The sequence below is a fragment of the Amblyomma maculatum genome, chromosome 5 (genome assembly GCF_055883805.1).
Source record: "Amblyomma maculatum isolate TAMU_Amacu chromosome 5, ASM5588380v1, whole genome shotgun sequence".
Taxonomy (NCBI): Eukaryota; Metazoa; Arthropoda; class Arachnida; order Ixodida; family Ixodidae; genus Amblyomma; species Amblyomma maculatum.
The window spans coordinates 40,350,613-40,372,940 of record NC_139348.1 but is presented as its reverse complement, the minus strand read 5'-3'; the positions used below and the strand labels follow the sequence as shown (position 1 = coordinate 40,372,940).

Here is a 22,328-nt window from a genome sequence, read left to right as displayed (position 1 = left end):
CTGGGTACTGCCTTGTTCTGTGTTGCTGCTGTCCAACCCAATTACTAATGCCCCCCGTGCACCGCTGTCTCCCCCATTGCTGCTGCGCAGCCGGAGCCGGCGGGCGGGTGACCCCCTGGAGGAGTTTGAGAAGCACCTGCGTGACCTGCACCGCAACCGGCACCACCGCGAGCGGCGGGGGGAACGGCGCGGCCGATCGCACTCCAAGACGCGCTCCTCCCGGTCCCGCTCGTCCTCCTACAGCCGGTCGCGCTCCAAGTCGCGCGGGGGCCGCAGTGCCGCCTCCCGCTCCTACTCACCCCGCTCGCGCTACAGCGGCAGCTCACGCTCCTACTCACCGCGCTCCAGGTCCTACTCGCCGCGGTCACGCTCCAGGTCCTACTCTCGGTCACGCTCCCGGTCCCGGTCGCCTGTGCGCCACCGCCGGTCCCGGTCTCCCCGCAGCCCCAGTGGTGGAGGCGAGGGGCGGCGGCGGGCAGGCTCCAAGAGCCCTCATGGACGGCGGTCTCGGAGTGGCAGCTACAGGTATGTGATGTCCATAGCCTCTTTTGGAATGGTGACTGCTCAGACCGTTGGCAACGCTGGCTTCGAATGTACTTAGGACTGTTTTGTGAGAGCCTGTTTATTTATGTTCATTTACCAAAAAATGGTGGTTGCAATCCAGGCCATGGTGGTTGCATTTCGATGGAGTTGAAATGCCAACCTGCCTGAGTGCTATGGGGTGACAGTGCGTGTTGAATAACTGCGAGTGGCCTAAATTAATTAGGAGCCTTTTGTTATGGCACCTCTTATACTGTGTGCAGCATTGTTACTTTAAACCCACTCGCCATACCAAGGTATTCATTTTCACCCCAGGCATTTTGCATTTCCCTTAGGCAGTGAAGCTGCTGTCAAAGTGCAGTGTAGCTTTGTGCTCTCTATTTTTGGATTCGTTACCTCACTCACAAACAATCATATACAGTCAACGACCGATTTTTCGGACCCTCTAGGGAACGCAAAAACGTCCGAAAAATTAGGCAGTCCGAAAAACGAATGCAAGAAAAAGACGTACCATTTTACGAATATTTCTGGGATCAAAACAGTTAAGGACGAGGTATTAAGGCCCGACCACATGGCAGCGCTTCTTCGGCGTCTCGTCAGCGTCTCGTCTATGAGCGTCGTCGCTCGGCGCACGCCGGAAAGGGCGACCAAACACATGACGGCGTACGAACTGGCGTCTGCAAAGCAAGGCGTGGGAGAATCCTGGACGTTTCGAACAATTGTCCCCCGTCCGTAGCTAAAATCGTCCTATTCAGCGACGGAGGGAACTTACTGGGGAGGGTGGGGGAGGCAAGGGCATCAAAACGCAGGCATGCACGCGGACAAAAAGAGGAGCTGTTGCTTCCGCGGAAACGAGTTGAGCCTGTGGCGGTTGGTGCCGCAGCTGCCCATGCGTGGCTTGTCGTTGGTCCCCACCTGCGAATAATTTTCGGCGTCGACGCTGAGATCTGGCCCCTCCAGATACCTGCGTCTTTCAGCGTCGTCTCGCTTCAAGGGCCAGAATTGCACCTCCGGCGACGCCGATATCCGCGACGCCGACGCGGCGCCGAAGAAACGCTGCCATGTGGTTCAGCCTTTAGGCTTCCGAAACACCAAAGCATGAAAAAGAGCCGTTCAAAACAACTGCTGAGTGACCCATGCCGCCCCTTTAAAGCACCGCGGGTTCTTCGACTTCTCGATTACAAGCAAGGGAAGCTTCTTGCTGCCAGACATGTTGCTGCCAACGAGAACGGTCAGCCGCTCTTTACTATGCTTGCCACCGTGGCATGGGTCACCAGCAAACGCAAGCATTCTTTCCGGCAACATCTTATAAAATAAGCTAGTTTCGTCGCAGTACTGCTCAATAACTGCATTGTCGACGGTGCTGCTCTCACCGCACACCTTGAACTTGAGGTCATTCTGATGTTTAAAGTTTTTCAGCACCCATCACTGAATTTAAAATCGTCAATGCCCATTTGAAGCGCGAGGGTTTTCACTTTTTCTTTCAAGATGCCGCCCGAGACCGGCAACCGCTTTGCAGTCATTGAATTAAGCCACACGATGAGAGCTTCCTCAAGCTTTGGGTGAACACCTTGGCTTGCATTCTTTTTTTTGGCACCAGATGGTTTTTCGGCCGCTTCCAGGATCTTGCCCTTGCTTTTGAAAAAATCTGGGACTGTTTGCTTTGAAATGCTGAACTCCTTACCCACGTCAGCCTGCGATCGGCTGCTCATTACTTGTTTAATAATGGTGGCTTTCTCCTCCATCATTAGCCGATGGTATTGTCTTCCACGCTTCGATGCCATCGGCGAGGACGACGAGGGCGGAGTGGGGGCCATCGCGGGCAAGCAAAGTCCTCTTGTTACGAAGTGTCGAAGCATTTAGGCCTAGCGTCGCAGAGCACACTTGACACAATACGTAGCATGTAGCGAAAAAACACCATGTGGTCTGCGATGAGTCTGCACAATAAAAAGGCGAAATGGTCGCGGCGGCGATGGCGCTTCCAGAAACTCCGGAAGAGGCGCTGGTAAACATAGCCAGCATGGCCAGACCAAATCTGTGTGTAACGGCTAGGTACGGCTAGGTTTTCAAAGCTGTGACATGGTACGTAGACTGGGAGATAGCCAAAATGGCGGCTTTGTATGACGCAGTTGTGGTTTCAGACCTTCAGTCACGTCAAAAAGTCCGAAAAATTGGATGGCGGGGGGTTCGAGCGTTCGAAATTTCAGATGCCTTTATACATTGATTCTATGAGGCTCGTGGCGGTGCCGTGAAGACGTCCGAAATATTGGGCATGTCCGAAAATTTGGTCGTTGACTGTACAGTTAAATTCATGTGTAAAATTAGCAGTGATGTGGAAACTGGTTACCCACGACAGGAATAGGCTGAGTCTATCACATATAGATGCACCTTTGGCACTGAAACATGGTGCGTTGCAATCAATTGTGGACGCTTGTACATTCGTAGATGTTATGTTTAATTGTCATGAAGCTTGTGCAGAATTATCAGAGATTCAACACTGGCTAAGAGAAAGCGCACCGAGTTCGTTACGCGCAGTCCTCAAATACATGTGCGTCACTGGGGCTGGCATTGGGAATAGAAAAACTTCGAAATATTGAGGAATTTTCTGTGTGTAAGCTTGTTACCTAAAGATATGAACTCGACATATGTGCCCGAGTGGTGTGTTATGAAGTTTGTCAATTCCCCATGCTGCCCCCATTGAAGCGCAGGTATTTAGACTCCATGTAGCAAATATTGCAGCCGCTGTCCTTGATGCAACGAAATCCCTACGTTGACTATTTGTTTGCTAGTGCTGATTTACTGGAAATTTGGCAGACTGCAGCAAAGTTTCATGATGATCAAATATGATTACATGAGAGGAATGTCTACGATTGCAACGAGCGATTGCCATTGATACAGTAAAATGTCGTTAATTTGACACTCATTGATTTGAACTATGAGCATGGTTGCGGCCAACACCCACTTCAGTCTAAGGCATGGGACACTCATTAATTCTTTCCAGCATAGCTTGAACCCACACCCCACTTTTGCCCCTGAGAATTGGAAAAAAAACAAAAAAGAACAGTCGTTACTGCGTCTCTTCGTTTTGCGCTGTCACTTGGCAGCGTGCCAAGATGCTGTGCAGGCAGTGATACCATCCCAGTGCATATGTATTTTTTGTAAAGGCTTGCGGTGAGGGAGGGGGGGTGCAAACTTGGCAGATTGCCAGTGCCCTTGACTCTACTTGTTGGGCTTGTCTGGTTGCACAAGTGTGCTGGTTCTCAGCACATGCGGCAATTGGGCCCGGTGGGCGCTGTCCACAGCCACAAAGTCATTGGAACACGGGAAGCAGCAAGCACTTTTTGAAGCGAAAAATGAAAGTGTCATGATCACGGCTGACTGCATTCTTTCATTGGTGAGTGATGAGTGGGGGATGGACGACTCTCTCTCTCAAAAAAAAAAAAAAAAAAAAAAAAAAAAAAAAAAAAAAAAAAAAAATCCCTACCCTCAAACTTGTCAATTTTTTATGAAAAAAGGTGGGTTCATTACGCGAGTAAATATGGTATTCTTTGCATGCATCCCCTGCTGCTTCCATGCTGAACCAGCGCACTGGACGTGCAGTTTAACAGCATTACATGGACTGTGTGATGAAGCATCCTTAAAACACGATGGGGCTGTTTCGTGAGGAGGTACTGCTGTTACTGCATCGCATTGCGGAAAGGCTAGCGGAAGCCTTTATGCAATTTTGGAGCATTTCAGTGTTCTCAACAGTGCATAAAGCAAATCGTTTGACAAAACATGGAAAAGCCATCATTCCACTTAGGTTTCATCTCAAATGCAGACGTGCATAGATAAAATTACTGTGATGCAAACGATTTTCAGAAGCTTTTTCAGCCTCATTGGAGGATTCAAACTTCAGTTAATTCGAACTTTTTTTTTTTGAAGCCGCAGCAGCAAAGTTTACAGGGCAACATGTCGTGCCCCAGCGCTAGCAACTCTCTATGTGGCAAGTGCTGCAGTGTCTACTTCTTTCGCTTTTGGAATGGGACACTGTATATAATAAAAACTTAAATGCAATAAAAAATTGTGAACCTTTTTGGGTTTAACTGTAGACAGTTTATTTAATCTTCCTGTTTTCTATGGCTCCATGCCTTTTTTTAATGTAGTGAGCACATTTGTTCCTGTTCCAGTCGTTGATATGCCAGAGGAATGGTTTGTAAGCGTAAATTTTTGTCTTGTTGCTTTCTCCTTCAGGTCGCGCTCAAGGTCCCCTAGCCGACCCTCACGGCGTGGTCGACATCATTATCATGGCAGCAGCCACGGGGGTGGTCGTCCGTATCGTCGATCCCGCACACCACGCTCTCCTCGATCTTATCACCACCATCCTCTCCCGCCGCCACCTCCTCATCACATTGGTCCACCACCTCATGGCTTCCGCAGCCGCTCACCAGCATTCCGCGCGCACCGTCGTGGTTTCTTTGGGGGACCACCTGGTGGCTACCCTCATCATCATCCAGGCTACCCGCACCACCCCTCAGAGCATATGGTGCCACCTGTGGAGTTTGACGGCCGCAGTGGGCACTACTATCCACCACACCACCAGCGTGATGCGATAAATCCTGCCTATCGTGGCTATCCCCCAGGTTACCCACCAGATTCTCTACCTCCACCACCACACCGAGGCGACAATCGTGGAAGCGATCGCTTTGATAGCGGTGGTTTACCAGGAATGCCTTCCAGGGGTTACCATGGTGATCCTGGAACTAGGCGAGAGCGGTTGAGGAGTGATTACCCTCCTCCTCCGGATGCATTGGCAGAGTCAACGTCCAAGGGTAGCAGGGAAAGTCGATCGCGCGAACACCGCAGGCACCCTGAACAGATTACCACTCCCCTTGTGGTGTCAAGGGAAGCCGTGGACAGCAAGGAAAGCATCACCCGCCCAGACTCTGAAGGTGCCGTCAAAAGCCGCAAGAGGTCCAAGGAGAAAGAGGAGAAGCTTCTCCGGCACAAGCATCACCACAGGTCTAAGGAATCCAAGAAAGAAGTGAGAGAGGCACCTTTGCAGGAGGGTGCAGTCAAGGCCCCTAAGGTGCTTTCTGTCCCTGTGGAAGGCAACCAGCAGGCTGTTGATACTAAACTTGAAGGGTCACCTGCACCTTCCAAGGAAATGGCAACACGGGAACCTGTGAAAGTGGAAGTAGGCGAGGAGCCTCTTTCCTCCGAAGGTGCCACAGTGAAGGAGCGCAAGCACAAGCACAAAAAGAAACTGAAGCAAGAGGAGGCACTGAAGAAGATGTCGGCCAAGATGGCCGCCAGGACATCTGATGAGTCAAGCCAGCAGCTTCCTGGGGGTGATGAAGAGCCGCTCAAGCGCAAGAAGAAAAAGAAAAAACCCCGAGAAGCAAGGCTGCTGACGAAGTCTCTGTTGCTGACGCCTCCTGATTTGAGCAGGGAACAGTCGATGGTGGCCTTCCTCACTGCTGAACTGGAGCAAGGGGTGCCAGACGCTGCTAGGCTGTCTAAGATTGAGGAACAACTGGAGCTGGCCAAGAAGAAACTGCTCGGAGATGAGAAGGAAGGAACAAAGGTCGACACTGGCACTCCAGAACCGCCTCAGGAAGCGGCAGCATCTGCGCAGGGCAGTGTTGAGGACATCTGGGACAGGTCTGAGCTCGAGCCAGAAACCAGTGAGCAAAGTGGAGCGCCGAAGGAGGAGGAGAATGTGCTTCAAGTAGAAGTACCCGAGCTGTCCAAATGGGAGAGGGAAGAACTGGAAGGGGAGGAATCGCCACTGCCTCCAAGTGAGCCAGTGGAAGAGTCGAAGGAAACCAAGCCAGTGGTGTCGTCGGAAGTGCTCCAGCGAGCGGAGAATGTGCTCCTGCACAAGCCGCGCAAGAAGGTCATGGTAGCGGCTGGGGCAACCACTGCAGTGCTTGGCAGGCTGGGCACGTCTGAGCCCAAAAAGCTACCTTCCAAGTTGGCGTCACCAGAAGATGTGCAACCAACACCTACAGAGGAATCGCCGTCGCCTTTGAGTGTTCGAGAAGTGAAAGAAAGTTGGAAAGATCCATCAGTGCCACCGAGACTGCGTGACCGGCTAGACGGCACACTGCAGGTTACCATCACTTCATCTTCCGAGAAGGAGAGGCGATCGGTGACCACATCAGACAAGGAGCAGCGGGGTAGCTCCTCCGAGGGCACTATTCCAACCAAGAGGGTCAAGCTGGACAGGTCTAAGTTTGGAGAGAAGCACAGTCGTGGGGATGGTGGTGAAGTGAGCGATGGCACAAGGCTGGTGAAATCGAGCAGCAGTAACAGCAGCCGTCGCGATAACCGAAGCAGATCTGATGACCGTGTACCTCTTGACCATGACCGGCGACTCCTACCAGAGGATGCCAGGTCACGGCTAGAAGACCGCAGGGCTTTGGAGGCAGGAGGGCACAGCCGCGTGCTTCCACCCGGCAGCGGAGGAGGCAGCAGGAGTGACCGTGAGCTGGCCAGGTCTTCGCGGTCTGGAAGAGCACGAGATAAGGATGCCCCGCACCGGTCAGGCGGTCGGGACGGACATTCTGATGAGCGGCGGCATTACAAGGACGAGCGCTACTACGCTGCCTTGCAAGAAGAGCGAGCGAGGAGGGCGTACGAAGAGGCCCGTCACAAGCAGATGGAAGCAGAGCTGGCACACAGCAACAGGCGCAAAGTGCAGGAAGAGTACCGCGCCCGGCACGCAGCTGAAGATGCTGAGCGAATGAGGTCTCACGAGCGACGCATGGATGCACTGCGTCTGCAAGGTAGGAGTGAGGACCGTGGAATTGATGACAGCCACCACCGCTCCCGCCGAGTCGATTGGCCCGCTGAACAGGCAGGTTCACCGCCTCCTGCCTCTCATACATTGCAGCAGTCAAGGAGCAGAGAGAAGAACGACAGATCTCCTCACCGTCAGCGCCATCATCGTGAAAAGACTTCGCAGTTTGCGCCACCCCCGGCTGTAGCATCAACTCTGTCTGGCGGAGGGGGTAGTGGCATAGGGGGTCAGGAGAGTAAGGCAACTTCTTCAGCTGTCACTACCAAGTCTTTGGAAAAGAAGACGTCGCCAGTGCTATCAGCTGCAGAAGCAGCATTGAGGCATCGTAAAGAGTCAACTCAGGATGAGTCACGTTTCGAGCCAGATTATGATGAGATGATCGAGGAAGAACCTGGCTCTGCTGGCACTGCGGATGCAGCGTTGCCAGGCAGCAAGGGCACTGGCACGAAACGCAGGGCAGCAGCAACCTCTGATGCGTCAGCTGTGAAGAAGTTGCGGCCATCTGAGGAAGAGGTGGCTGCCTCTTCTGCAAAGGCCAGTGCAAGCTCAGCTACGGCTTCGACATCGACGCCGGCAGCCATACAGTCTGCCGGCGTGCCTGCTGCTGTTGCTCCAGTCGTATCAGCAGACGACAGGAGCAGCAGCTCATCGTCAGACTCTAGTGACGAGGAGGTGACCTCACACAAGAAACACAAGAAGAAGCACAAGAAACACAAGAAGCACAAGCACAAGCACAAAAAGAAGAAAAAGTCAAAGAAAGCTGATAAGTCAGACTAGGCATCGTCTCATCTTTTTTTTTTTAGCATTTGCTCCCCATTTTACTCATTGTCACCCATTTTTTTTTCTTTACACTTTTGCCATTGTTTGCTCATTGATATTGATGCCTCTGGAAAGGGGGCCTTCTGTTCTTAGTACCTCAGAGAGGGTTCGTTGCACGTTTGTCGTGTGCTAGGCCCCCTCTACTTTGGCACGGTAAAACACATAGGGCTTCTTGGGCATAGAGGTAGTATTTGCTCATCTGATAAGTACCATAAGACTACTTTGCATCAAGTACTTGTTACAAACTTCTTTGGCAGGGATCCACTTATGAACTTGATGCTGCATCATTCTTACTAGAGCATTGTGGAACATGTTTCAGTCGGTAATGGAGATATTCACAACTGTGTAAGACAATTGAGCACTCTAAACAGCAGCCATTATGACACATCTTGAAGGCAATACCAGTTTCTTGAACAGGGTGGACTGTGCTGCTCACCACTGTGGTAGCTTTATTGAAAGATGATTAGCAAACTAGTTACTTGCATCATAATGTTTGTGGTGTTTAAGCCTCCTCCCATTTTCTTTTTTTATGCTTGCGTTTTCTGTAGATAGTGCAAAGGTTGTGTGATCGGCAGCACTAAGGTTACCGATACATATATATGAATGCAGTCCCTAAGCCTACATACGACACGTTTTGGCAGTGCTCTCTCTACAGCTGTCATAACAGGAAGTCAACAATGTGATTGTATATGTTTTTGAGATTTGTACAGGCACACGTTGCTGATTGACCAAAAGAGTAGTTTTGTTTTCCTTTTGTAGCTTCTGTGGAGCAGTCTGTCGAAACTGTTGATGAATATCCGGTTGTGTGTAAATGTAAATAGTGCTGTTGTGTACGAAATAAAAAAGATATTTTCTAGAAAGGTCTATTTGGTCTCCTGTGAGTGTTTGGTTGCCACTGTGCCAGAAATGCATGACAGCTTTGTCAGCTAGAACTGGTTTGAGTCTGTGGACACTGTATCTTTACATTCGCTTTCTGAAGCCTTATTAATAGCTACTACTGGCACGTTTGTTTTTGTCTAGCAACAAAGTTCACATTTTTTTACATTCATTTACAAATTAGTACTTTCCTTTCAGGTATGCGTTGCTCTGGCAATGCACACGTACTGTAGGACAGAAGTGTCCAGGATGCACGAAAAAATTCTGTGCATTTCATTTACATAGTTGCATTACGAAAGTCACAATTTCAACTGCAGAAGACTCAAGCTGTTGGACATGTCTCAGGTTTGTAGTGGCCTGGAAATGGGCATGACGGGCTGAACTAATGAAACTGTATTTTTTTTTCTTCTCTTTCTGGTGGCATCGGCTTTTGCAGCAGTTGTTGCAGTTGTGAGCATGCAACTCTTACGTTTAGATGTCTTGCCCTCGGTAAATGCCAGACTTCCATGACTTGCTGCTTAATGTTGCCCACACAAACTGGAAATACTGGGCCAAGTTATTGATTTCAGATTACTTCGATGTGGCCACAATCAGGTAGGATTGTGCAATATAACTTTTAGTTTGGTGCTGTGGTTGTCTTGGACTTCATTAATGAGTAAGCATTGTATGACTGTGCAGGCGTGCTTCGCGTGGGCGTGACTGTCGGCGCTATAAAAAGCTAGTTGGTATATTGGGAAAATAATGTATCATTGGATAGAGCATTAGCTTGGGAGTTTTGCAAGAACTGCGCAATGATAATGCTTATTTGTGGCTAGCTATGAGTGGGCGAGTCGGAGCTGGGCGAGTGAAGCATGATACGCGAAGTTAATTATTCATCAGGCGATCTAGATAATTTGAACCAATTAACTAGTAATTGAAGCAAAAAGCTAGCTCCCCGTAATTAGCCTGAAGAAAAAAAAAAAAAAAAGACGAATCAACGCGACGCGTGACGTTGAGCAAAAGAAAACTACGAAGTTGGCTATTATAATTACTGAAATGCGTAAAAATCAATCAGATACATCAAATTACAAAATTCTCCAGTTTCAACCTTGAACAGTGCATTATTATTGGGCGAATTGGTGCATATTCAATATAGGAAATGTAGCGCTGCTGCTTGTACTGTTTCATGGTTACATTCACTCAGTGCACGTTAAAGAACCCCATGTGGTCGAAATTTCCGGAGCCATTCACTACGGCGTCTCTCATAGCCTGAGTAGCTTTGGGACGTTAAACCCCTTAAACCAAACCAACCAATCAAGCGGAATAGTGCAGCTGCAGGAATATTGAACTCCCAAGTATGGAACACCAGCTGAAGTGCTGATCAGTTGGTTACTTTTTGAAGCTGTGAAACCGAAACTAGGCACACTTCTTTCTGCACAAAATAGAGGGGGAAACTTGTGTTGTAAAATTCTCGCAAGGTAGACTGGTTAGCGTAAAATGCTGGTAATGTTTAACTCGGAAGTAATTAACTTGGCTTCACGTTTGGCAAGCATTACGAGCCAACAAAAGCCAGATCTCCTTCGCTGCTTTTTGTTATTGTTGCTACGCCCCATACACGCGGCAGCAGAAGCATAGAGCAACCGCAGTCTGGCTGCGAGGGCGGCTGCATCCTCTTGCTATTCGGCAGTCTGAGCTAGCTCGAGGTCCATCCCGCTCTTAGTGCTATTCTTCCGGTAGGCGAATCGTCCCTTTGCGTCCATTTGTGCCAGCGCTACCAGCGCGCTCGACTCGCAACAGGGGTTCATCGTAATGCAAGATAAGCCGCCGACACACCGGCAGCTGTGACAACAGCGACGACTTGTGGCATTGTGGAAGTATAGTCAAGGCGTTGTTGGGTCGTGGCCTGCTGTTTTGGCCAGGTTTGAGGCGAGTTCCGATCTTCTATGTTCGGCATGTTTTCGACATTTGCTCGTGGAAATACCGTTAGCAACCTTGGTCAAGGTGCGCGTTGAAGGTTTTGAAATTCCCGCTATTTCGGAACATCCAAACAAATTGCTTCAACACAACTGTATTCAAGAGCTACTACGGCCGTTCTTGGTCATGCTGTCACCGGATGGCGCGTAGCGAAGCGTTGTGGTGGTGCGGTCGAATGCTTCAGTTCGTAGGTGAATGGCTAGCATAGTTTCTGTTTCGTTTAATGCTGCACATTAAGAGAGTTCGGTTATTGTCCCCCTTTACAACCTAGTGCTAATGTTTACTGTAAAGGGTGGATTTGAGGAGTGGCGCTGGTAAATTAAATGACCTATTCGCCTTCATTCTCTATTGGAACAAGGAAGTGTATATCAGAGGCGTGCCGTTTGGTTTCTATGAAAAAAAAAAAAAGTTAACTCTGTGTGTGGCTGGGAAATCGCGACATACTTTCATCAATCCAAATCAAGACTTTTTTGGGGGAGTGAAGTGCGTGCTCTAATTTTAGCTAATTGTGATAATACCTTGCATAAATATAAGTCGATCGAGACAGCTAGTACCAGCAGGCTGCAGGGTTCTTTGTTATATGTTAATTCATTCGTTGTTTAGCTGCTGTTCCCGTTCCTTTAATTATCTTTGCTATGAAAAAATTATTTTGCGGATGTCCGATGCTCGAATATTGTAGCTGTGATTACTCCTCAGCAGCTGTAGATCAAGCCCACAAACATGTAAATATGTAGGAGTAAATTAATACTTGAACAGTTGCGAAGTGTTGGGCAGTTGCATTTGCTTGCAGCTTTGTTACCATTCAGTTACAGCGATATTTTTCTGTTACTATGTTTCTTAATCCTGTGTGTGTGTGTGTGTGTGTGTGTGTGTGTGTGTGTGTGTGTGTGTGTGTGTGTGTGTGTGTGTGTGTGTGTGTGTGTGTGTGTGTGTGTGTGTGTGTGAGAGAGAGAGAGAGATGCAGTTTTGTGAAAATTGGTGTATGTGCTGGTGTTCAATATTGGCAGTTGAGGTTATGGCAACCTTTGCTTTGCAAATGCATTCGGGTTTTGATCTCGACAACTTGCTTCATTGTACATAAAAAATGTGTAGTTGCCCATATTTATCTGAACTGTGGTAGACTAGGGAGCCATCATCGTTGAGCATTTCATTTGGTTTCTGGATACAGCATTTTGTCCTAATCTTGATTAACCATAAGAGGCCCTTTAGGAGTTTATACATGCGTTTCCTAGTAGTCTTGGTGTTTAAGGAATTATTTGATATCGTTGTATGCTTTTCTATTTTGTAATATGCTAGTGAAGTTGTGCTACTAAGGGCGGTTCGTCAGCATTAGCTTGTTTTGTACCTTGCCATTTTAGTATGTATTCTTCTTAACCCCACTCCTGCAATAGCCCCAGCAGGGGCTGCAGTAGGTATAAACAAATAAATAAATTTTGGTTTTCATAAGATAAGCATAGGTATGTGTTAGTAGAAAGCTGGGATAGTTGGTTTGTAGTACAATTATGAGATATTATTGCAGTGTACAAAAAAAAATATATGGATGTAGGTAGAAGGGACACCACAAGCACCAAACTTTACCTAAGGTTTATTTCATAAATAGGTCTTTATGTACAAATGGGGACGCAAGGATATATAAGTATTCCGCTGCCAGATAATATCTGCAACACACGGCAGGCACGAGTACCATGCCATTAACATTTTAGTACATCAGTGCACCTTCTATTGCCTACCTGGCTGAACAGGCAATTACCTTTGCCTTGAGGTAATCTATTTTCTTTTTTTTGTAGTGCCACAGAAGGGCCGCTGATGCAGTTCTCTTTTTCATTTAATATACTAAAAGCTTCCGCCAATGCACTTTTAGGAAAGCATGTTCTACAGTGGACCATCTCGCCCGGCTTGAAAATACTATTCGAAAAGCAGCATTGTCTGGAAGTTTTCTTCGACATGGAAAAAAAGCTTACAATACAACTTCGAGGTTCGGGATTCTCCGTGAGATAGCAGGTCTAGGCAGCCGGGGCAGAATGTTAAACTGCCTGAAAAATTTCTTATCTAACCGTTCATTTCAAGTTCGCCTTGGTTCAACACTCTCAAGGTACTGCACTCAAGAAAATTTATGTACCCCAAGGATTCATTCTTAGTACAACACTCTTTACCGTAAAAATGAACTCTATAGCCAAAATAATTCCCAAATCTATCATGTTTTCACTTTACGTTGCTGACCTCCATATTGTTTGCATCTCCAACATATCGATGTGCGAGTGACAGTTACAGTTAACAATAAATAAACTAGCAACATGGGCTGACAAAAATGGGTTCCAGTTTTCTCCACAAAAATCAATGGTTGTTCTGTTTTCTTTCAAATGTGGCTCCCAGGTGAAAATTTCCAGTTGGGAATCAACTGGTTTCAGTTGGTCCCAACAGTGACCTTGCTGGTTTCAGCTGGGCTAGCTGGTACACTGATCCCAACTTGCATCTAAACAAAACACTACTACCTGTCAAAACTGAACACAAATTTTTAGGCGTTACTTTTGATAGGAAGGTACCATTTTTACCCCACATAAACACTCTCAGAAGTAAAGTAAGTCTCTAAACATTCTCAAATTGCTGTCACAAAAACACTTAGGGTCCGACAAGACATATGTTTTGCATATCCATCGAACTATAATATGTTCCACCTTAGATTACAGAAGCATAGTGTATGGCTCTGCAAGACAATCTTGGGACTTTACCCAGTTCATAACCTTGGTTTGCGTCTCTCAGTTGGTGCATGGAGGACATCCCCTATAAGTAGCCTCTATGTCGGAGCAAATGAACCACCTCTTGCAGACAGGAGGATGATGATTACATGAGAGAGAGAGAGACTCATAAATGAAAAAACAGAGAATTTTGCGGGCGTTTAGATTTCGCTGCCATGCTACTCTCTGTAGGAAGGGGAATTCAGGAGAGAAAGATTGAAAAGTAATGGTGAGGGAAATAGTAGAATTGAAGGGGGAGATAAAACACTGCCATTAAATACGTGTTAAGGTGCTTCGTGGAGTAATGGTATAAAATGAAATAATGAAATGCATGATCTGACAAATGTGCTTGTAGAGTTCACAGCTTGAAAAATGCCTGAGGGAAACATGCAAGGTGAATTTAGAGTCAGTCTAGGAGTCCAGTCTTCTTCAAATAGGTAAATAAAGAGTTCATTGCGAGTCTCTGTTGCCTCGGGCAGGCCAAGGGGCCTAAAACACTTCATTGTTAAAGGCACTAGGGAGAGATTCTCCATGTTATGTTCATAGTATGCACGCTCGTCACTGTACGCAGTGCACTCAAGTAGGACATGTTCCACAGTTTCAATCGAGCGACAGTTGTCACAATACGGACTGTTCATTTCACCGAAACTGTAGCGCAAGCCATTTGTATATGCACAGTTCAGACGAAGTTGGTGGTAAAAAGTTCCTAGTTGGCGAGGAAATTTTGGAGGCAGTCATGATTTCAGATGTGGGTCAATTGAAAAAAGAAATTGGTAGTGATGTGTCGGCAAGCACCAAAGTCGATACTTTGTTTCGGAAGCAATTTTTTTAGCCAGTTGGGCTGCATCAGATTTCTTGAAGAAGGTCCTAATGTAATGTTGGTGGCCCTTACGAGCCGCTTCATCTGCCCTTTCATTGGCTTTAATGCCACAGTGAGCTGGTATCCACTGAAATGTTATGCAGTGGCCTTCGGCAATAGCCAAATGATGTAGATACCCGATGTCAAGGGAAACAGGATGATGATTGGTTTTCTTCAGCAGGTTATTCAGGATTTGTAGAGATGCTTTGGAATCAGTGAAGATAACCCATCGTCCGGGAGTTTGGCACAGGATATATGTATGTATGTACATATAATAAGATCCTTTCCTAAACACCTCTGCTACCCAATAGTTACGAAGTGCAATTCCAGAATACTGTGCAACGATAAACCTCAGTCAATCAGACCTTTACTAATCTGCTTTAAGGATAAGTGCAAAGAATTAGAAATACTAGATGCCCTTCCAAATATTGCCCATAAGCACGAACCGTTGCTGCCTTGGTACAGCCTTCCCTAGGCATGGGACCCCACATTGACAAATTTTCAGAAAACAGCAAACACCGCACGAAGATATTTTGCAGAAATACATGGCTCTAAAACAAAAATATAGGTACAGCACTGAGTTTTACACAGATGGTTCAAAATCATTGAATGTGCAGTTGTGCAAGGTAACCGGGAAACCATAGGAAGGCTACCGAATTGTGCATTCATATTTACAGCCGAATATTATGCTGCCTGTGTAGCCATAGACAGATAACAACAACATAACTTATAGTGACTCCTTTAGTCTTATTACGGCATTACATTCCAAAAATGCAGTTCAACCATTAATAGGGAGCATCATGCACACATAAAATAAGCCACTACACGAGGGTTCCGAGTCATGTTGGAATAGATGGTAATGAGAGGGCTGATTTTTGTGGTGCACAAGATACACATTCTCCGCAAAGATTACTGCAGATTACTACATTGTAAACTAAAGGATCCGTGGCAGACTAAATGGAGCAATGAAGTAAGAAATAAGCTACACTTAGTAAAACCCATCCTAGGGGAATGGAAGTCATCCACTCATTGAGAGCACTTTTATGAAATAAATCTATGCAGTTTTCATTTTGGACACACATACGTGACACACTTTTTACTGAAAAAACTGGACAAACCTTTTTGTGAGAATTGTGGAAGTGAGCTTACCGTTAATCATATTTTGTTCTCACGCATAGAACTTGAACCGCTAAGGAAAAAAACATTTCACTCAATTCTACAAAGAAATAATTCCTTTCAATACCATTTTACTTGTAGGAGAAAGCTCGCTTGTTGAAATATCATCTGTATTTAGTTTCCTTGAAGTCATTAAAGAATTGGGGATCCTAAATAAGTCTTAACACCCTAAAAATTGTCCAGTTCTGTTGACCACCAAAGAAATTAGTTATACCTTGTGTTTGGCACATAATGGCCTTAGCTGCCTATGCACCATAAAACCCAGCACACAACACAACAGCACAACAGCAGCAGTGTAACATCTAACGTGACTAGCTTGAAGCGTCAATGGCAAAGAAGTGCATTAAAGGGAGCTTGCGAGAGCTCTCACACATACGCGTGCAATGCATACGACCTCGCTCTTGAAGAGCGTTCAGCGAAGCGATAAGAAAGTGCTCAAATACACGACTGAATATTTACATGCCTTTTATTAAAAATTTGCATGTGAACTGAACCTTTGTTCTAAAGACTGCACATAATTTGTGAAAATCCAGCGTACATAAAATACATACACATCACAGGAGAAAGGCCACTGTGCACACTCGCTTCGCTGTGCTTGTCCACTGTGTCCCAAAATGTACCGGCTCCTTAACGTGTCGAATTTGATTAGTGTGTCGATCCGACTCGTATCCGAACAAAGTTTGAAAAAGACAACGCATAAGTGGTGCTGTCCAAAGTGAAACACTGCTCTTTGGTGGCTCCTGGGAATCTTAAAAATCATGCGCCGGCTTTCACTTTCGTAGTCTAACGTAGCGGTGGCGAGTGAGTCCCACGCCTACGAAAGTCACGAACAAAAAGGGTGATCACCACTGCGACTTTAATGAGCCGGTACACAAATGATTCACGGAGCTAGACGGTGGTGTCATGAGATACGAACAGCTTTTGAAGGTCATGGACACAAATTCGAACACTTCTGTACCTGTCAGTGCACCAACATGATGACATTACGAGCACTTATGCAGCACAGGCAAGGCAGTTGGCGGAGCTCACGAAACACATACATACATTTCAAACAAGGTGAACAACGTACGTTTGGTCGAGCAGTGCAGCGGTCTAGGGGTGGGGATGGTGGCGTGCCTGTTGACAATTTAAAAAAACTTAGACAGAAGGAATGGGAAAGAGATAGAGAGTGAGATAGAGACAGGAGAGACTTTTTTTCTTGCACCTACACCTCATCCTCGAAGTGAGAGAAGGTTCGTTGAATTAAGCCGGGATGGAAGTGGATCGTGCTTTCCTCCCCCTGTTGTTACAATGAGTCTGCTTTTTTTCTGACTCTACTACAGCTAACGGGTGTACCGTCAATGCTGATTAGGAGAGCAGTGTTTCAACGCTGAGAGCCACAGTGACAACGAGCTTGACGACTGGCAGGAGCATCTCGAATACTGCAAGGCCAGGATGAAGAAAGCCGAGGAGGAGCACCTTGAGGTTCATTGACCCCTTTCCACTCTTGTTTTTCTTTCCTACAAGGTCTCAGGAGGTCGTCGAGTTTGTAATGTGAGGAGTATAACTCTGGTAAGAAGGAAGAAAGTTAAGAACAAAGGAGGAACTCTTCTTGCATCTTGCACAGGGTTTAATAAAAGTAAAGTTTTTGTAAGGGAGGGAAGCATGGAGCATAATAAATTTTTCTTTGCAAGTAAATTTAGTGTGAGCCACAATTGATTGGAGGGAAATAATTGCAAAAAAGATGCACTGTGTGTGTGGTATGTAGCCCCTCCTCCCAGCCTTTCGAGTTGCCGGTGGAGAGACGCAAGAGCAGCAAGCAAAGCAGATATAGTGCAAACTACTGTGAGCCGTTAGGATACTTGTCCGACTGCAAAAGACTGCATGAGTTATTCTAATGCTTTCGCTGTGAAAACAAGCAGGTACTTCACCATCAAGTCTCTTTGTCAGTAACAAGCATGTCAGGCATACATACGGCAGAAAAACTCGTACTTGAAGCATAATGGGTTGTCATGCCAAAGGTGTCAATCACTAGGAAGCTCCCCAAGGGTGTTGGAAAGCCATGCAGGGCCTATTGCCAAGATGTTAAAAATGAGCTCCAGCATTGCTCAAGTGAAAGAATGAACTATTGGCAGGAGCCAGTGAAACAAAGAAGCTGAAGGATGAAAAGGCTGCCCTTCATTGCCATCTTTCCTGAGCGCACTACTGACTAGTGCTCAGGAATTTATCAGTACAGGCCTAGGATCAGAAAGGATATGCACAAGATAGAGAGCGGAAATGTCATGCTCATTAATCTGAACTCCAAATTAGTGACGCTGCTTGAGGGCATCAAAGTGTTAGACTCGACTGGTGTCTATACATTTAAATCTATCAAGTCAAAAAAGGTCAGACTGCTAGTCTGTTCCAAGTTGTTTCTCAGGTTAGCCTGTGTTATATTATGCATCTTTACATGCATTAGCCATTTGTCTTGTCAGAGATGAGTGCGAAGTTGGAAAAGCACCTAAATTGCATAAAAAGGAATCATATTGGGAATTTTGTATCCCAGAAAAAGGAAACCGCAATTATCAAAGGTGTTTGACCTTAAAAGTGAGCTCCAAAACATAATTCAAATGCTCCACCAAAGCTGCTTCAAAACGGCGTTATTACTGCTCCCTGAACTGCTCCAAAATACCCCAGCCTGCTTCCACCCCTCTGGATGATGGTATTCTGATAAACCTGCTGGCTCACTGTAGGGCTACCAGGAATATGCGGAGGAACTCCTGCAGTATTGGTCGGAGGCCATGTACCCAGAGGCTAGCCTGAAAGTGATGACTGAAAACTTGCTGGGCCTCAAACTGACGTGCAAGCAGCGATTGAAGTGCACGGTCTCCGACAAGGACACTAAACTGCTCTGGCAGTTCAAGCTGCAAACAATTGTGAGTATAGATGTTTGTTCATGAACTAAGTTCACCTTTGCTGGTTTCCGATTTGGCATTTAGATATTAGTAGCTGCGATTGCAAAGCTTCATGATTTTGCATCCCAGTCTGACAATGTTTCCAAATTTGGCTGAAAGCTGTTTGTATCATTAACCATCATTGTAAAGTCGGATGCGAACGCCAGTTTTAACTCATTCGCTACCAAAGCTGGCGAAACGACGGGTGCTTATTATTATGTGTTTTATAAAATTGTTGTTAGATGCTGAGAATTGTACTTTTGCCATAGAATGGCAGCACATCACAATGTTGGAAAAGTTTTTATTTTTATTTTTTGTGTGCTTTGTTCACTACTGTCGTGCCCAAAAGAATGGCAGTCAGCAGAGGTCGGACTCGCTCCTTCCGACGCTAAAATTCTGGATATTCTTTTTGATAATGATGGCGAAGACATGATTGCCGACGTGAGGGATTCTTTTCAGCCATAATCCGAAGATGACAGCAACTCAGACAGCTGCTTTGAGCCAGATGAACTAGTAGACAGCCCGTGTGCTTCATCAGCCAAGCGTCCTAAGATGATTTAATGGATTTGGAAAGATAATGAAAACGCTGAAAAAGTAAGGAAACCTCAAGTAAGGAAGCACCTGGGCTTGAACGTCACATGAATGGGGCTCTAACTAGCGAAAGTTCTCTGCTAGAATTTTTAAATGCCCTGATAAATAATGAGATGTGGAAATCTGTGTGCAAATATACGAACGATTTCGCAAAAGAGACTCAGCGTTTGAAGCCAGACCCTACATGGTTCCCAACAACACCAGCAAAAATGAAGCTTTACATTGCGTTGTGTATTTTGATGAGTCAAGTTTCACTACATTCCTATTGGTCTAAAGGAGTGTGATCAGAACTCCAATCTTTGAAGAAGTGATGTCGCAGAAGCGGTTTTGGCAGCTATCAAAGTACCTTCACTTTTGCAATGCGGACGCCACAAGCTCTGATGAGACTCCACAAGCTTCGTCCAGTTATTGACTCTCTGCTGAAAGTTTTTGAAAGTGCATATTCTCCCGAGAGATGCTTTGTAGTGGATGAAAACTTAATGAAATTTTATAGCCTCCTGCCATACATCCAGTTCAACCCATCGAAGCATGAATGTTTCGGCATCAAGTTTTGTAAGCTTTGTGAGTCATCCAGTGGTTACTGCCTGAATTTCTGAATATACACCGGCCAAAACACAGTCGGACGCAACCTCGTCAATGCTGTGCAGCGAAGCTGTTGTCATTGATACCCTCGGCGACAGGCTTGGTGACGGCCACACTGTTTACTTGGAATGGTATCCCCCCCCCCCCCCCCCCTAATTTTTTTTGGCTATCAAAAATGGTGGCTCCAATGCTTTGGGAATAGTGCAAGTGAAAAGAAAACACATGCTGAAACAGTTCAAAGGCATGCGCTTAAAGAAGGATCAGTGCGAGACCTTGTTTTTCCACAAAATCATGGCGATTCGGTGGCAGGACCAAAAACCTGTCACTGTGATTTCAACTTGCCCTGTGCAGCAGAAATCACTGACACCGGAAAGAGACGCCATAAGGGCAATGAGCCAGGGCTGAAACCTAAAGGCATAATTGGATACAGTCGAACCCGGTTATATCGAACCCGGATATATATATTGAATTTTGGTTATATCGAACTCACGAAATATTCCCTTGAAAATCCCATGTAAAAGTATAGGAAAGCCGCGTCATATATCGAACTCAATTTCACCGGTCGTTCAATATATCGAACTCCGCACCACGCACTGGAAAGTGTGCCTTCCCCAAAGACGATCGCATCACCCTTGGCCGTTTGCCACGTCACGTTTTCAAGCCACACGCGGAAGGAATGAGAGGGGACAGTTCGGCGACGGCTAGTCTGGGCAGCGCCGCGCCCATTCCCCAAAGGCACGCGCCAACACATGATGTTTGCAAGCCATGTGCATGGGTGTGCCCATTCTTTTGCTGAGCTATCTCTCTCCTTCAGCACGCGCAACGCATGCGCCAAGCCTGCTCAGCCCGCTTTCAGACAGACGTCAGACGCTTTCTCCAGCGTGTGTTGCGAACCCTCTGCGTGCGGCGGCACTGCGGCGGACGTGGCTATGGCGCCTGCGGATGTTAAGAAGCGGCAGCTCTCTGTTTTTTTTTTTTTGTTTTGTTTTGCGAGAGTCATCCTTTCTTATCATGCTGTACACGCGGCGTAGCGTAAGATATGGCGACTGCGGACGTTAGAAGCGGCAGGGCTTTTTTTTTTTGCGGGGATGTTTATTTATTTTTTTTTTTATCATTTATCCTTGCATGTATGAATCAGCGAAAGCACGCGGTCAGCTGCTGCGATCATGACGCCCACCCCAAGCGCGGCGTGATAAATCGAACCAGGCTTCTGCAATCAAGCCATCACGGCCGGCACTCTGCCAAGTTCGCTCCCCGCCACCGCAGGAGCAATCAAAAGATAAACGCGCCCTGAGGTTATCGCTGTGCGACATCTTGGCACGCTGCCAATGAGCTGTGGATGAGACGACCGAAACGGACTGACGCACGCCATCGACATGCAAGCGAAAATGCTCGCGATTTCTGCTGCCGCGGCGACACAGAAACCTCGTTTTGAGCTACCGCGGTGGCTCGAGCAGCGAGAGGGACGCAGTTCCAACAATTTTGAAAATTTTCGCTCTGTCGCTGCCGCTCGTCGCTGAGATCGCTCAGTCGCTTGCATGTGAGCGAGCTGGCCTTAACGCATTTTTTTTTCTTCATATTCTCGGGTGCAAAAGTGGAGGGTGGGTTCATTATGCGAGTGGGTTGTTGATTACGCGACAAATACGATATCATTTTTTCGCATCGTAAGTGCCGTCACAAGCCGATTTCTGTATATCGAATTATCGATATATCGAACTATTTCGCGATCCCCTTCGAGTTCGATATATCCGGGTTCGACTGTATAACAAGGGCGTGGGAGATGACCGTCAAGATCAGCAGTTAGCGTCATTTCCCATTATGCAGCAGTGCGCCAAAGGATATAAGAAATAACTTTTTTTATTCTTGACATAGCAGTTTATAATCCTTACGTACTGCAATCCAAGAAATGTGGCAAAAAAGGAAATTATACGGATTGGAAAATCCGCCTTGCTGAAGAAATTGTCGAGGAAATGGCAGCTCTCGGCTACCGCAGACAAGAGTTGCAGAGTGCCAGACCATCTCTAATGCATTTGGAGGCAGCAGAATGGGCTCACTTTCAATGCCAAATCCCGCTGAACCCAGTGAAGAAGAACACCTTAAGGCAATGCCAAATGTGCAAGGTGAAGGGAAAGAAAAGTGAGAGTTGGTGGGAATGCGAGAAGTGTGGAGCTGCTCTACACATGCCGAATGCTTTAACACATTCCTTTCTGCGGGAAAAGGGGTGATTTTTGGGTGGTGTCATTAATATATTTTTTCTTTAACAAAACTTGCTCGGTACAGGAGTGTAGTATCAAATTGTAGAGGAGTAATTCCTCTTCACAATAGTATTAGTGACATTCAATATATTTAATAATGATGAAAAAAAACTAAGCAAAAAATTGTAGTTCCAAAACACAAACACTTAAAAGCATCAACGTTTCTTGACACAAATAAAACAAAAAATTTTCAAAGTGTACGCTTTTTACAACAGGGACCAGTGCAACATTGCAGCAAATTCTAGC

At 46.4% G+C, this 22,328-nt stretch overlaps 2 protein-coding genes across 9 annotated transcripts in view; both read left to right on the top strand.

Annotated features, from left to right (window-relative positions):
- snama (something that sticks like glue) overlaps positions 1-9,007 on the top strand; it is a 91,896-nt gene extending 82,889 nt beyond the window's left edge. For 4 of the 5 annotated variants that reach the window (XM_084603642.1, XM_084603641.1, XM_084603640.1 and 1 more), the window contains exons 16-17: positions 91-525; positions 4,774-9,007. In XM_084603642.1, the coding sequence (XP_084459768.1) occupies positions 91-525; positions 4,774-8,101 (3,763 nt within the window). In that variant the 3' untranslated portion in view covers positions 8,102-9,007. The remainder of the gene's footprint in view (positions 1-90; positions 526-4,773) is intronic. The other variant, XM_084603643.1, reaches the window with a different exon arrangement.
- Positions 9,008-10,580: 1,573 nt separating this feature from the next.
- The window catches only part of LOC146188114 (ATP-dependent RNA helicase with zinc finger domain-like), a 153,915-nt gene continuing 142,167 nt past the window's right edge, over positions 10,581-22,328 (top strand). For 2 of the 4 annotated variants that reach the window (XR_014707483.1, XM_084603635.1), the window contains exons 1-3: positions 10,583-10,924; positions 17,065-17,206; positions 18,454-18,636. Coding sequence is in view for 3 of the 4 variants with exons in the window: in XM_084603635.1 (XP_084459761.1) it covers positions 17,177-17,206; positions 18,454-18,636 (213 nt within the window). In the remaining variant the exon portion in view is untranslated. Of the gene's footprint in view, positions 10,925-11,026; positions 11,164-17,064; positions 17,207-18,453; positions 18,637-22,328 lie in introns of those variants that run through there. The other 2 variants (XM_084603637.1, XM_084603636.1) reach the window with 2 other exon arrangements.